The sequence below is a fragment of the Myxine glutinosa genome, chromosome 1, assembly GCF_964187855.1.
Source record: "Myxine glutinosa chromosome 1, kmMyxGlut1.1, whole genome shotgun sequence".
NCBI classification, from domain to species: Eukaryota; Metazoa; Chordata; class Myxini; order Myxiniformes; family Myxinidae; genus Myxine; species Myxine glutinosa.
Genome location: NC_136261.1, coordinates 362916722 through 362933595, shown reverse-complemented (window position 1 = coordinate 362933595; position 16874 = coordinate 362916722). Strand labels below are relative to the sequence as shown.

The 16874-nt window shown below is 42.9% G+C and overlaps 1 protein-coding gene across 9 annotated transcripts in view; it reads right to left on the bottom strand.

Annotated features, from left to right (window-relative positions):
- The window catches only part of LOC137419530 (15-hydroxyprostaglandin dehydrogenase [NAD(+)]-like), a 56456-nt gene that overhangs the window by 21339 nt on the left and 18243 nt on the right, over positions 1–16874 (bottom strand). For 3 of the 9 annotated variants that reach the window (XM_078769980.1, XM_078769981.1, XM_078769984.1), the window contains exons 3-4: positions 13408–13513; positions 2079–2163 (exon numbers count right to left, since the gene is read on the bottom strand). The exons of 1 other annotated variant lie outside the window; for it this stretch is intronic. In XM_078769980.1, coding sequence (XP_078626106.1) covers positions 2079–2163; positions 13408–13449 — 127 coding nt within the window. In that variant the 5' untranslated portion in view covers positions 13450–13513. Of the gene's footprint in view, positions 1–2078; positions 2164–13407; positions 14157–16874 lie in introns of those variants that run through there. 5 more of the 9 variants (XM_078769978.1, XM_078769979.1, XM_078769983.1 and 2 more) reach the window with 3 other exon arrangements.

Here is a 16874-nt window from a genome sequence, read left to right as displayed (position 1 = left end):
GGTGTCATACACTATCATGTTTGTTGCATGAGCATGTATTGACAAGAAAATACCTACATGAATATGTGATCATAAAAACCATGCGAAGGGGGAAAGAATGTGGTCGTTGATTGGATGGCCAATTTGCCGAATGGCGCCGGGTAACCTGTTCAGACTGCAGGAAGCCCAATGAGCGCTCCAAATTGCCGCTGCTCCTCTAAATCGCCAGTGCCCCCCAAATCATTGCCTGCGCCCCCCTACTAGTGGGGCAACTTAGCATAACAATTGTGCATTTTGTGAGGAAAGCACCAAATTTGGCACACTAGTAGACTATCCTATTATGAACACATTTGGATATTGGGCCATCTCAAATTCAGCCCCTGATGGCTGTGGCAGCCATTTTCCAAAATGACACCTTCAGCTTGTTCCGACGAATTGCATCATCAATTGGCTTGGTCCTTTCCACCAGGCATTCTCTGGTGAAAGCCTGGAACTGCTCTTGGCCAATCTTCTTCACATTCCTGACAGTCTCAACTGCAGCAGGACCTGCAATTTCCTTTGTGTCAAGGACAACCAGATCCATGCTCTCTTCCTCAAAGGGGTTGCCAAGCTCTTCTATGACGCTGACAAGGGCGCGGACATCCTTGGCGAAAGAGGTCTGCACCCTTGGTGTCTGGTCGTGATGACGTGTGTCCTCTCGCCTCCCCCAGTGTTGATGGCCATCTTGGAACTCTTCTATGGCCCTGGCAACTTCTGGCCCGGCAATCATCCAACGCCGCAGGGCACTTGGGTTGTCAGTGAGGCCGACTGCTCCACCATCTCCTTTGATGCAGGCATTATTCTGTTCATGTGCCTGGTCGATTGGGATCGAAGAGAACACCTTCTTCGTCTTCTGTACAGGGAAGTTGCCAGCCTTGAATTCTCTGGCTACATCTGGGTGCTTCATTGGGAGTGCAACCATGTCCCTCAGGTCAACAGGGACCCACCTGGCATAGTGTGTGTGGTCTAAGGCATGGAACCATGGGACCAGTTCCGTCAGGGCATCAAGGTACATCGTGAATGAAGCCTGCCGCAGAGAACGCACGTAGACCAGTACCAACATCTCTAGTTCCAGCACAGTTGCCCAGTACTGAAAGTTGGGAATGTCTTCTCCTCTCTGGTGACACCAGTCTTCGAACTCAGGCAGGGCTTCTGCATCATCAGCATATGTCATACAGTGGCGTTCATGCGCACGGTGTTGCAGGATGTGCAGTGCCGCTGCAGTGATTTGATGAGCTCTTCTTGTGCGGGTGACGTTGGCAGCTCGCAGGAAGGAGTCGGCCGTCCCTGGCGTTGCAATCTCAGCTTGCAAATCTGCAAAATCTGCAAATCTTGCAAAAATCAAATCTCTTAATCTGAGATGGCCCAATATCCAGATCTTTTCATAATATGATAGTCTACTAGTGTGCCAAATTTGGTGCTTTCCTCACAAAATGCCAATTGTTATGCTATATTTAGCTTAGCTGCCGGACTATACCGCCCGTGGACTCTCGAGCGCCCCCCTGAAAGTTCCCAGCGCCCACTGGGGGGGGGGCGGTAGGGACCACTTTGAGAACCTATAGACTAGATCATCATCTGACAATGATCCATCCGATTCAGTTTGGACATCCGAAGGGCGTTTGAAGCGTTGTTTGCATATTGAAGCATATTGCAAATGCTTCAATATGCAATATGCGTTTGAAGCATATTGCAAATGTGATACTCACAACAGTCCAAGATATGCCAACTTTTTGTAATTTTAAATCTTCTCATACATTGTTAAAAGCCCCTCTTAATCCCTCTTTTATGGGGTTAGAGAAGGGGGAAAGCTTGGCAAAAAATCTCTCAGGCCTGATATTGGACTGGAGGTACCTCAGGATGATCCTGTGAGACATTGATTTTGCAATATATAAGTACATAGATGTATTTTGTGGATTTGAAAAAGAAAAGGTAAAAATAATGTACGAGCCTTAAATAAACAAAGAGGACTTTTTTTGACATTTCTTTTACTATTGTGTCAATTGTTGATCTTCCCAAGTTTGCTTTGTATGCGCAGCACAGGAGAAACATTGAATATTTACCCAAAATGGAAGAGACGTTCACCACCACACCGCCATCCTTCTCCATGTGTTTGACTGCCAGCTTTGTTCCATTTATAACAGCCAACTGAGAGAGGATAAAAAAAAACAATTTGTAGAAAGTCAAGGCTCAAGAACTAATAAATACGCTGAATGGATCAGGATGCAACAGGACATAAGGAAGATTAGAGAGAGAGGGGGACACACCACCCCTTGCATTCTCCCCTAACCCTCATCGTTACCTGTATCCCTTGTTTGTCCGTCTCCATCTACCCTCTCCCTCTGCCCTACTATTAGCGTTTCCCCTTTCTCCTGCTGTTCCCTTTGTTATGTTGTGTCCTGGTCTGTTCTGTTTGCGAGCTCTCCCATTAGCCTATACCATGTATAAAAACATAGGGGCAATACCACTGGCGCTCACCTGGTAGAATGAACGGTATACTACACTCACTAAAGGTATTTTAAACCAATTTAAACGGTTTATAGAAGACAGGGCAGCATGTAGAATCATACTAACATAATCATAAGATTTTAAACAAACAAAAAAACCACCTATTTTGGGGGGCAACCCATACACCCCTCCAACCCCCCCCCCTCCCATCCTGTATACCTCATCAGACCCCAATATTTCTAATGCGTTGAACAAACATTGGTACACTATGGGTGATTAAGGTTGTGGTCAAGTTTCATCAGAATTGCGGGTGTATATTCTGAGAAAAAAGCAATGGGGAGACTTGAAGTGGAGTGATGCTAAAGAGGGGGACACGTATGAGGAATGGGGTTTGAAGGACGCAGGCTTGAAGGAGATGTGGGGGGAGGCTACTGACACGGAGGGCCGTGCCGTGCTGTGTCCCACCGTTTTACAGTGTTGTGTCCCACCGTCATGGCCATGCCGTGTCCGTGCCGTGTCGATGTCCCACCCCAGTGGTGGGAGAAGGGGAGGTGTAGGGTGGTGGTGAGGTGAGATCGGTTGCCAGCAGGCCAACGAACACAGGTGTTTGATTCACTGCTCAAATCACCTGTGTACATGTGCTGGTAGCTGGGTAGAGATGGTCTTACAGTTTCGAGTGACGGCTGTTTCTTCTGCTAAATCATGGGGATGGCATCCTCTCTCAATCGTGGTGGATAACCACAAAATATATTGTCATCTCTGTTGTTTCATAACAGTTCTCTGTAAAATGTTCCAAGCACAAAAGCGACCATTTTGTAGGCCCGATCCACACTCGGGTATTTCTGACAAACCTCGTCCAATTTCAGGCAAACTTAGGGTCTTTACGCTATTGGTGTAGCATGACACCATCTCGGTTTGCATTACTACAACCATTGGTGTAGTGCCAAATTTTGAGGTGCCAGAGCCCTACAAAAATGTGTCGGCCGTGACATAATCGGCAGATCTTATCTACCGTCACATCAAATCTTAACATGACACTAACCATTTGAGTCCCCAAAATGAGTTATAAATGAAATATGTACCTTTTACCATGATAAATAAAAGATACGCCCTTTTACCACAAACACACACAAACACACACACACACACACACACACACACACACACAAAAGAATCCCCTTTTTAATGAAAAGTCACCGTGTTTCAACAAAACTATGTATTTTAAGAAATAGAGAAGTTTTTCAAATTTCCATTTAGTACGCTGTGGTAAGGGCTTGTATAATTGTCTACAGGTACACACACTCACTATTAACCTGTCTCGTCCAGGCCCACGGTTAAGCTGGGTGTCCGGTGTGCTAGCATTATTTGTTTAGTTCCTTTTTTTCTTGGAAATGACGAAAGAAGATAACATTTTGGGGCCGGGTAAGTATCCGAGAGTAATGAAGGAGATGTCAGGGCAGATAAGGATGATGTTAGTATCTACTATATAAGAGAGACGTTGGTCTGTCTGTCTGTCTGTGTGTCGCCATTTTTCTCAGAGATGGCTGAACGGATCTTCGTCAAACTTTCAGAGGTTCATCAGTGACTGCTTGAGAGTGTTTTAGGCAATATATATTTATATATATATATTTTTTTCCACCCTATTTTTTTTTTCGTTTTCGTTGGTTTTTTTGTTTATAATATATATATAATATATATATAATATATAAGTTCGTTTTTTTGTTTATATAATAGATATATATATATATATATATATATATGTTCGTTTTTTGGATTTAAAAAAAATCGCTCTATAGTGCCGAAGCCTTTTTGATTAATGGCAGTTATATACAAGTACATATTCGCATACTGACATACACATCACGGTACATATTCACTGAGGAGAGGCTTCCGTCTGGCCACTCTGCCATAAAGCCCAGATCGGTGGAGTGTTGCAGTGATGGTTGTCCTTCTGGAAGTTTCTCCCATCTCCACACAGGATCTCTGGAGCTCAGCCAGAGTGACCATCGGGTTCTTGGTCACCTCTCTTACCAAGACCCTTCTCCCCCGATTGCTCAGTTTGGCCGGCGGCCAGCTCTAGGAAGAGTCCTGGTTGTTCCAAACTTCTTCCATTTAAGAATTATGGAGGCCACTGTGCCCTTGGGAACGTTCAATGCAGCAGAAAATTTTTTGTAGGCTTCCCCAGATCTGTGCCTCGACACAATCCTGTCTCTGAGCTCTGCAGGCAGTTCCTTCGACCTCATGGTTTGGTTTTTGCTCTGATATGCATCGTCAGCTGTGAGACCTTATATAGACAGGTGTGTGCCTTTCCAAATCATGTCCAATCAATTGAATTTACCACAGGCGGACTCCAATCAAGGTGTAGAAACATCTCAAAGATGATCAAGAGAAATGGGAGGCACCTGAGCTAAATTTCAAGTGTCATCGCAAAGGGTCTGAATACTTATGTAAATGTGATATTTCAGTTGTTTTTTAAAAATAAATTTGCAAAACTTTCTAAAATCCTGTTTTCTCTTTGTCATTATGGAATATCGAGTGTAGATTGATGAGGGGGAAAAAAGGAATGTAAACTATTTCAGCATAAGGCTGCAACATAACAAAATGTGAAAAAAGTGAAGGGGTCTGAATACTTTCTGAATGCACTGTATATAACAAAATGTTGATATAACAAAGTGTCCAAGGTATCGACATACGCAAGGTTTGATCCTATTCAATTATTTGCCCATGAAAGCACACAAAGCACAATAACTCAACCAATCTGAACGTGGGTGTTTATTATTATATATATTTTTAACTGTTGCAGGGCTAAGCTCCACCTCTGATGGACTGACGTGCCAGAGCTCCGCCCCGGTGCACTCCGGCTGGACTACACCCGTGAGTACAACCACCAAGGACATTATACTGTAAAATAATGTGAAGCGGATTTAGAGCAGTGGCTTGGGAGCTTTTCCAAGGCGATGTGAAGCAGACTGTGCAAGATTCCATGGCACATATATTTCGCAAGAGTGTACCTGGGAGCCTTTTCCATGACAGTAGATTAAATTGAATCCATGTAAGTAGCAGACACAAGGATACACAAGGAACTTTGGTGAAGGACGAGGCCATTTGGCACATCATGCCTGTGCTGCACCAACACTAGCATCGTCAATGATCCACACACAAGCTAATTACCATCCGGCGAATTACAAGCCAATGTCTCCGTAATCCTCCATCTCCAATGCATCCAAGTACTTATCTAATTCCCATTGTAACTTATCCACTCCCTCTGCTGTTACTACCTTTCGGGGAAGACCATTCCATGCATTAACTACTCTCCGACTAAAAGACCACTGGCTTAAAACTGTCATAATTCTCATATTCTTTACCATCAAGCTATGACCCCTGGTCCTAGCCCTATCCACTCTACTGAAAACCTCCATTTGTCTTGTCCACACTCTTACTTATTTTAAACATCTCTACCAGATCCCCTCCCGATCACCTCCTTTCCAATGTATAAAGTCCAGTCTCCTTCAAACAATGGTGCACCTCAGAGTCTCGAGAGGGAATGCGGCAGAATGATTTGTTATCTTGCATGTTCTAATAACCATGGTAAAACCACATCAATGCAATTGTAGAACAAAACAAGTAATTGTATTTAAGAACTCTCACATACACAACAAGAAAGAGCAATCAGAGATTGCAAATCTAAAACCAAGTCTAAAACCATCTGATTCAAATCCCACCATTCACAATACTCAAAAGTACTGATAAATATCACAGTAAGAAGTTGAAGAACGATTTGGAAAACATATACCGATTGATTGTGGGTGACGGCAATATAGTAGACGTGAGGAAGTGAAGTGCTCCAGCTCCTGGAATCCTGGAGGGTGGCGATGTGGCCTTCGGTTGGCTAAAGTTGGTGACGCCGCACAGCCAATATATTAGACCTTACATATCATGCTGGAGGTTGCTACATCTCTGCCAGTCTATGCATGAATAATTGCGAGTGGAATGGAAGTGAAACGTTGCGTTTTTGAAATTGATCATATTTTCCATCCAATATGAGTTTTGATTATATTATAATGGGCACATGCGTTTTTAGTAGTGAAGCAGGCTAAACCCGTGTAATGCGGGTCAGTTGCCAACCTATCTTTTATGTAAAAATGGGGAAATGTTATCATAATTTGACACCCGTCTGATAAGCCTGGTGTTGGCTTAATGGTTAAGGTGGCCTACTTAAGATATTAGAATCTTGAGTTTGAGCCCTGTCTTGCTCTTCAAGTAACATCAGGTGGGTTGACTCAGCCTGTCATCCGTCTAAGGTCGGCAAAATGAGTATCAGCCAACTTACTGCTAACGAGTGGCACTGCATCAGCGACGCAGTCACACTTCCAGAAACGGTGTTTCAAACAGCCACATGCTGCATATGAAATAATCATGCACCTGTTTCATTCTTTGTTTTGTTTGACTTAAATTAACTCTTGCACTGCTGGTCGGAATGTCTTGAAACGTTGAGCTTGTGCAGTATAACACAAAATAATGTTGCCCCACTCTCTTGCCGCTCTCGTAGGGAGCGGGTGTTTCTAGTAGGATAATAATTTTAGTAAATTCGCACATTTTTAGCCATTTCGATTTGGTTAACTTGAAAGCTTCATGTGCCAGTGAATTTAAAAAATAGAGTCCTCGAAGCAGTGAGGAGGGTGAATATGCTTGTTGCTTTGCCTGACGGATCTTTATTGCTGAACTTGTAAAGAACACTGCCGAAATCTCGGCTCTCTGCTCACCTTCACTCTTTCATTCCTCTTTTCTCCCGCCTCTGGAACAAACTCCCACACTCCCTTCAATCCCACTCCTCCCTCCAGGTCTTTAAAACAGCTGTTCACCACCATCTCTTATCTTCCCCCATCCAAAACCTTGATCTTTTCTACTCCTGCTAATTCACCCCAGATCCACCCTGTTTGAAATTCCAACTTCTTTCCTGGAAGTCCTGGCAGTGTCCATATGTTTTATACCTCTCCCACCCCCCCCCCCTTCCCATGCCTCCCCTCCCCCCCCCCAAAGCCCTCTCCCTCCCACTGATCTCTCGATGTCCCTGCTCTCAGATGTTGTGTTTGTGTTCCTCCCCCTCTCGCCCCATCGTGTCTACCGCTCCCCATGTTATGTTTTATGTGTCGGTTTGTCTTTCTGTGTGATTAATGTTAGCTCTTTCACGAGCCTCGATCTTGTATACAAAAAAAAAAAAAAAAAAAAAAAAAAAAAAAACCCTTGCCAGGATGTATTTTCAGTGGTTTTTAAGGCTTTTGTGTTAAAACTAATATGGCGGCCGAACCACGTGACTGATGATGTCATCATTATTTTTATTATAAACTAATTTATTCCTAGATTATGCTCAATAAATTTCATCTTCATCGTATGAAGTTTTGTACTTGTCAAATTATGATGTCATAATGGCAGCACATATGACATCATCATTAACATATTTTATTCCCCATGGAGAGTTCTTTACAATGAGCCAAGTCTCAATTTTTCTATTCAGCGCTTTCGGAGATATAGAGGTGCAAAGTTTTTCGATTTTCCAAGATGGCGGCCAAACCACGTGACCTATGACATCATAATTATCATAAATCATTTTCTACAGGTGGAGTTGCAGCTATGGTGAAAATTTCCTGTCAATCGGACCAACAGTTGCAGAGAAAATCATATTTATTCTGTTTGAAAACAAACAGACAAACGGACTCAAATGCAATACTGTCTCCTCAGGCGAGGGTAATAATAACACTATAAAAGAAAGTACAATGAAAATGTCACTTGCATCAAACAAACAATACATGTGATGGTACCATCATTCCCCCAATGCTCTCAAAGCAATAAACTCACGATACGACAAACGTGAGTGGAATGTAACATTCCCCAAAGTCTGCGCACTAATAGTAAGGGCATTTTATGAGATATTTCACAAATCTGTTAACTAAATTGTTACCAAAAAATTTCTTCACCAATATGTTTGTAAAGGTGTGTAATAACATGTGTTAAAATGTTGAAGTTCAACTCCTGTGGGAAACCCAGAAAAAAAGCTGTTGAATTCGGGTGCCGAAAAATTATTTTCGAGAATTTTTATTTTTTAAAATCGGCCCTTAAGTAACTTATGAGGGGTCAAATAAGGGTTTTTCATGATTCTGAGTTGATTGTTAACATTTATATTTTCACTTTTACATTTACACACAAAGTGGCTTTTATTTCACATACATATATAATACTCAAGAGTTATTTCTCATTCACAATGTCAGAAGTTTCAACAGTCATTGTCTATGTCTTCTTCAGACTCAACAACATCATGACTGCAGTTTCTGCATGTAATGCCATTACAGACTCCACAGGCCGAGATGCACGTGACCCCATTCTTCTTGCAGCTGCATCGCCGGTTGCTGCAATCTCCATGACAATTACAGCTCGTGAACTGCAATAGCTCCTCAGGAGCCGTGGGGTCCAGTGTTGGAACTGGCTCATACCCATGCACACCTATTGTCCATCCATAGTCACTGGGGTTCAGAGACATGCTCTGTAGAAGGATCCAGTCCCGGGTCTGCAGGTAGGCACGGAGTGAATTTTGTGCAGCTGCACCCTCTGTTGGAGGTAGAGTCTCTGGTTTGATCACTCCTGCCGCTGCCTTCCTTGAGAACATGTTCGGAACAGGGAGAGGTGACTTCGATCCAACCCATTGAGTGAAAGTGAGTGTTTCCGTGAATAGAGACAATGTTTAAATCTATATTGTCTCCAACAAACTGAGTGACTGCATTGTTTGTTTCCCCAACCTCCATAAAGACCACCTGATCATTACTTGACAATTCACTTTCACTGGCTGGCACTTTGGCTGTCATCACTGATTGATCCTCAAGTGCAGCATCAACCGCAACCTCATCATTGATCTGTTCATCGGTTTCCTCCACAATGGTGTCAAGAGTGCCAGAAGTATCTGGAACATCATCTCCACTCCTACTATTAAGGAAGCAGTATTTGTAGTTTTGTGTCTCCGTGTAAGACTCAGTGTATCCCAGCCGGTGGAACTTGTTGAACATCCATTTTGACCCAAATCTATGATCAAGTTGTATGGCAAGCCCCATTTGGTGTGGCAATACTCCAGACCGAGGTCGACAGGCCTTAATAAAATTCTGCCCCCAAACGGCAACTCTTTCGTCTGTCTTGACAATCGGTCTCAAGAACATCTGAAGGCTTGCAGGAACAAGTGTCAGCTGACTATCGATCTCAGTCATACTGTGTGTGGTGGGGTATGACTTTGGACCTAAATCAATCAAGGCAATATCATTGGATATGAACTTGAGTGCCGTCTTTATGATCTGAGTCTTCTCATCTCCATGGTCAAGATTAGCATGATGCCCTCGCAGAATATTGTCGGTGCCATCTTTGAGACAGAGTACATCTGCCCTTCTTTCCTGTGTTGTGAAATACAAGGTGTCTTCGTATTTCTCTAGAAGTTTTATCTTTAGCCAATGCTTTGAATAAGAAAGGCTCTTCTCTGGTGACTGATCAAACTCCTGCAGCTTTTCATGGACTTGGTCCATGTTCATTACCCCATGCTCTAATTCTGAGTCTAACCATTCGCAGAATTCAATAAAAACTGCCTCTCGCTCCTCATCAATACCCCTCTGTCCTCTCTTCCTTTTTCCTTCCTCATCAGTCTTGGACAAACTGTCAGCTCTCGCAAACATAAGTTTGCATCGCAAATGGTACAGCGTTTCTTCTGCTACCAAGTCGTTGATCCCTTCCAGGCGTCCAGTGACTTCAGTGCCCCAGTCATCCCCGCGACTCAGTGCTGTCTTCAGCAAGCTTGCCTTCAGTGTATCTGCAGTCAAATTATCTGGCACTCTGTATTTCTTTCTAGCTTGTGCTGGATTATTTTTGTAGAGCTGGGCTGGTTGGTTGCAAAGAATGCATACATCCTTATACAGGAGGTCAACTGACTGTGATCTTCTAGAACTGCAGCCAGTTGATGAACTGAACTCACAAGTAGTGCGTCTTCTCTTCAACTTTGATGACTCTTTCTCTGCCTTTGATGCTTGAGCTGACTTCTTGGTGGTTGCAACAAAGTTGTTGTACAGATCATTTTTACACTTCTGGTGGTACCTCAGTTTTCCTTCCTTTTGAGCCTCCTTCATACGTTCCACAACAGTAACATTTTCGACAGTTTCTGCTTGTTTCAATAAAGTTGAGTATCTCTTTGGAGTTGCGTGTATGAGCCTTTCAGCTGGTGTATCCGATCGTGCACAGATGAAGCAATTGAGCACAGGTGGAGTAACGTCTTCATCCATATTGCTAGACTCCATGTCCTGCAAAGTAGAAAATGAGATATATTTAGAAATTATTTTTCCACAAAGGAGTGTCTGTGGTGAAATATAAATGTTAACAATCAACTCAGAATCATGAAAAACCCTTATTTGACCCCTCATAAGTTACTTAAGGGCCGATTAAAAAAAATAAAAATTCTCGAAAATAATTTTTCGGTACCCGAATTCAACAGCTTTTTTTCTGTGTTTCCCACGGGATTTGACCTTCAACATTTTAACACATGTTATTACACACCTTTACAAACATATTGGTGAATAAATTTTTTGGTAACAATTTAGTTAACAGATTTTCATATGTTTCCCTTACTATAATCCCCACGCTGGTTGAAGCCGTGCAGAACGACGAGAACAGGCAGACATCGGCACAGCGGCGGACGAGGAGTTACGAGGTGAGAGGTCGATATGGGAATTGAGCCGATATGGCCCAACGGCGATCAACACAATGATGTCGATATGGGAATCCCAACGACAAAACAAGATGCACCAAGCGGACAGCCTTTTCGAGGAAAAAAAATGGCGTATTTTTTTTCCTGTAATGGAGGCACTTGATTTCTCTCCAACAACAACTCACGTTTGGTAATAAAACCTGAGACGCAGGTTTAATTGCAATCACAATATAGGACGATGCCGCGGGCATTCCCTTTCATGGGAAGCCTCAACTCATCACGACCAATATCAAAAAACGTCCGCTCGCTGCCTCGACGGCTGTATCTCTCTCATGGCCATCTCCTCCTCTCTCCTCTCTTCCGGTTCCTTTGCCGCGTTTTCCTTTTTCCTTCACAAACATTCATTTTTACCTTCTACTAAAGTGATCTCCATTTCACACAAAAATCTTAACAACAATATTAACTGAAACTAAAAATCCTACAAGTACAAAAAACAACAAAGGTGGAAGTGACCGATCCGGAACACTCCCCACCTTCAAGGAAGAAAGTTTGAAGACGGTGAAAACTTTCTTTCAATACAAAAAGTATCTTCAACAACCAAAAGTAATATTCACACCCATAAAACTACAAATCAAAACTATGGCTGATGAAATACCATAAGCCAAAAAAATAGCAAACAACACATAGGAATCCTCAAGGTTAATTCAATCTGGATGAACCTCCTGCCGGAGATATTTCATCTTAACAGGGTTCATCTGGTAGGGATGTTGTTTCACAGGAATGGCCTACCCCACATCAATATCATGACATACCAGATCGGTACGACCAGGTACATCTGTGAACAAATGCACAAACTCAGAAATTAGGTTGGATAATTGTCCTTGTTGTTCCCTCGTCAAATGACCTAATTTCTGGTCTAGGTTCCTTAACACTTCAGTGTTCATCAATCTGGGGCAAGCCTGGTCATCAATGCTGTCAAACTTCATACTGGCCTCAAACTCTGGATTATCTTGCACACTGACTACAGGTACGACAGGTGAGACAGAAGCCATTTTTTCCACAGGCTTCCTCTCATAATATTTCTTCAGTCGGTTAACGTGACACAGCTGCTGCTTTTTCAGTCGGTCTGGAGTGGTTACCACATAATCTGTTTCATTACCCCTCTTTTCGAAGGCATAGGGACCAAAATACCTAGCCTGTAGCGGCTGACCTGGAACTGGAAGCAACATCAGCACTCGGTCCTCAGAACTGAAATTTCTTATCTGAGAAGACTTGTCATGTCTCACTTTCATTTTGTCCTGTGCTGCTTTCAAGTTTCCTCTCGCTACTTCACAGGCCTTAGGCAATCTGTGCCTGACAGTTGTCACATACTCTGACACAGTTGACTGTGACTCCTCTTGTAGCCACTGTTCCTTCACTAGTTTCAAAGGTCCTGGAACTGTGTGTCCAAACACGAGTTCAAAAGGACTGAATCCCAATGTCTACTGAACAGACTCCCTCATAGCAAACAGCAATAAGAATATTCCCTCGTCCCAATCCTTGTCACATTCAGAGCAGTAAGTTCTGATCATATTATTTAATGTCTGGTGAAACCTTTCCAAGACCCCTCGGCTCTCAGGATGGTAAGTACTTGACCTCACTTGCTTTACTCCCAACAGGTGTACGAAATACTTGCTGGTTGAATTTAGTGACCAGATATGCAAATACTCTTCAAATTTCAAGTCAATCTGAGGAAAATTGAGCATTTGAGAAATCTGGCTTATGTTGACTTCAAAAATACTTGGGGGTTGAATTCAGTGACCAGATGTGCAAATCACCTTAAAATTTCAAGTCAATCGGATGAAAATTGAGGATTTTAGAAATTTGACAAAGGTGGTGACCTTTTGCCTCTGTTGACCTATTGAACTTTTGACCCCAAAAACAATAGGCTTCTTGCTTATGACCAACTCTACAATTTATTGAAGTTTGGTGAAGATCAGTTGAAAATTTTGACCTGTAGGCGACTGACATAGAGACAGACAGACAAACAGACAGACAGAATAACGCACAAGACCAACCAATATTCTTGAAAAATCTTCGATTTTCGCAAGTAACAAACAGACAAACAGACAAGCAAAGACTTAAATGCAATACCCTCTCCTCTGGCGAGGGTAATCATCGACTGACTTGAAATATGAATCATGAATATTATATATAATTAAGAGGCCAAAGCTTACCAGATTGATGGCAATCATTTTCTCCCATTCGCCCTCGTTCATAATTCCTGCATTGTTGATTACGATAGTCAATGAACCAAATGTTCTTTGACCTTTTCAAAAGACTCTGCGAGAAAGAGGGAGATCACTCAATAATTGCAATTTGTATTGCTAAATGAGACTCCAATGGCATTATCCAAATTTGGAATCTCATGGAGAACTTTGGTTATACTCCCATCATGAACTCAATGTTAAGTTGTGAACATTCAGCAAGATGTCCCAGTTGAGTTGACAACTGGAAATATGACCCGTTTCAATTCTGCTATTGGCTACAACTGCCATCATAGACTGACAGTCCAGTCGGTAGTGGCATCCTTCTGTACATAAAGTCCCAGCAAAATCCAGTTCTCCTTCCTTGTCAATCTGAATCTTCACTCTTCAACTCCATCACATGTAAAATTGGAAATTGTAACTCCTGTGGCTCGTTTGTAATAATCTTCCCAGGTATGGTTTTTAAGATCTCCATGAGGTTCTTATTCATCATTCCCGTTGCTCCAATTATCACTGTTACATTGTCGACACTCTTCAGCTTTCAGGATCTTTTGACTTAATTTTTGAGATCCTGATGTTTGGTCATTTTCTTGATTTCTGCATTGTTTAGGCCCGTGGTTCTTAACCTGGGTTCGACCGAACCCCAGGCGTTCAGTGAGCCAGTCTCAGGGGTTCGGCGGAGGTCCTCCGAAACGCATTGCAATTTTTTTTTGGGGGGGTTTTGTATCAATTTTGAATCTATGTGTAATTACGCTTATTATTAATATTATTATTATTTTGCTATGTATGTTACGAACGAATGGAAATGTTATTTGTAATTGTATTCCCATCCCATTCATGCTTTCTCTGGTCTGTGTTTAAGATAAGTTGTTTCACACTGACTGTAGTAAGTTGAATCAATGAGCAATTTGCTAATTATTCTGTTGATGGTGCTTACTTGCTTACTTACTTACTGGATTTTGGACTTTGCAGGTGTTCGGAAATTCCAGTGAATAGCCTCGATTAGCTTGCCGTGTGCCATGCGTCATTGGTCGCGCCTTGCTTTGGAGTTCCTGATTAATTGAAAAGTAAGTTGGAAATGTTTGTGGATATGCAGGGCGGGTTCAGAGTGATATTAAAGTCAAAAGTGGATGGTGATTATAAAATATGATTGAATTACTCAGAAAATTAGGTGGAGGTGATATAACTCCTTTGGTCGCAATTCAAAACTAACAATTCGCAGTTTTCTATGTAATATTATAATGGGATTTGAGGTGACATAGAGTTGAGTAGATAATAAATCCCATCATCCTAACTATAAGTTATGTTTTCTTCGTTAAAATTTCTCAGCTTTCAGAGGGGTACTGATTATATTTAAGCATGTTCCTTTTTAAATTTTTGTCATATAATTATTTGCCCGAACTCAATTAAGATCAGTTTGTTACTTCTTTTTTTTTTTTTGCAGTATGTCGAGCAAAAAATGGAAGTGGTCGGAGGATTACGTGCGGCACGGGTTCACGTGTTTGACAGAATGGGACGGAAGTCAGCGTCCTCAATGCATGCTTTGCAATGTCAAGTTGAGCAACTCCAGCCTAGCACCAGCAAAACTACAGGAACACTTCAAAAAACTGCACGGCGAGGGGCAGTACAAAGACGCAACGCTGGATGAATTCAAATTGAAGAGAGTCCGATTCGACGCAAATGCTACCTTGCCCACTCTCGGCTTCGTTCCAATTGACAAACCGATCCTCACCGCATCGTATGAAGTTGCATACCTGATCGTAAAGCAGGGCAAACCGCACACCGTTGGCGAGACACTCATCAAACCGGACGCGTTGAAGATGGCCAACATCATGCTGGGAAAAGCTGCTGAAAACAAGTTGTCTCTCGTTCCACTCTCAAATGACACCATCAGATGCAGAATCGACGACATGAGCGACGACATCCTCGCCCAGGTAGTTGCAGATTTAGTCGCGAGCCCGACAAAATTCAGCCTTCAACTCGACGAGACCACCGACGTTTCAAATTTGAGCCAGCTCATCTTATTTGTGCATTATGTCAAAGGAGACAAGATCAAGGAAGACTTTTTGTTCTGCAAGCCTCTCACAACAACGATGAAGGCAGCTGACATGAAGAAGCTTGTGGACGACTTCTTCAGAAGCAACGGCCTCTCGTGGAACATGGTGTCTGCAGATTGCTTGGATGGAGCTCCAGCCATGCTGGGATGCAACTCTGGGTTTGGAGTGCTGGTGAAGGCCGATGCATCACACATCATCGTCACGCACTGCGTCCTGCACAGACACGCGCTGGCATCAAAAGCCCTGCCTCCAAAACTGGCCAATGTTCTGAAAATCGTCGTTGAATCTGTGAATTACGTGTGAAGCCGTGCTCTGAATCATCGCATCTTCAAAGAGCTGTGCAATGAAATCGGCTCTGAATTCGAAGTCCTTCTCTACCACTCTAACGTTCGATGGTTATCACGAGGGAAGGTGGTGAGCCGTGTTTTTGCCTTGCATGTAGAATTAGCCCTGTTTTTGCGAGAACACCAGCATTGCCATGCAACGCACTTCCCAGAGTCAGAGTTCATCCTCACCTTGGCGTACTTGGCTGACATCTTCGACGCACTCAATCATCTCAATTGCCAGATGCAGGGCGGTGGAGTGAATGTCATCGAATCTGAAGAAAAGCTGAGCGCTTTCCGAAAGAATTTACCGTTGTGGAGGCGGCGAACAGAAAACGACAACTTTGCGAACTTTTCGCTGCTGGACCAGTGCGTGAGCGGGATCGAAGAAGAGTCTGAAGTTGGAGGCACTGCTGTACCGGGGGAGCTGAAGCAAGCGATTGCCATGCACTTGGATGAGCTGGGAAAGTCATTCGACGGCTACTGCCCTGACCGAGAGCAATACCCAGCATGGGTGCGGCATTTCCCAGATCGCCTCCCGAAAAGAAGAACAGAAAACGCATTAAGATGCAATTCTTCTTAATTTTTTTGTCAAACTTGAGAGGTTCCGCGAGTGTTCGGTGGGTTTCATTAGGGTTCGGCGCTTTAAAAATGTCAAGAACCACTGGTTTAGGCCAAAATATCTGAGGAATAACACTTCAATTAGCAATACCTTCTTTTTTTGTACCTCAGTCCTACATCCGGCCGCAATGCTTTGTTTTCTATGTTCACGCTCGATGGTATCATCAGGTGGTAAGTGAGCATTAGTTCCTTGTTTTCAATGATTGATTTTGGCTTTGATCGAGTTTCCTGTAACTGGGATGTTGATGTTTTTTTTAGATGTGCCAGTGAATTACTCTACATACTTTGCTGTGCCTTTGTGTGTAGAGCTGTCCTGACATGAGGTTTTTTTTTTTTTTTACATCCCAGAAGGAGGTAACCCATACTTTTTGTTTCTACCTTGCAGAACCTACACCGATCCTATTTACTCAGGCCTTCCATTTTCTTAAAGCCATTT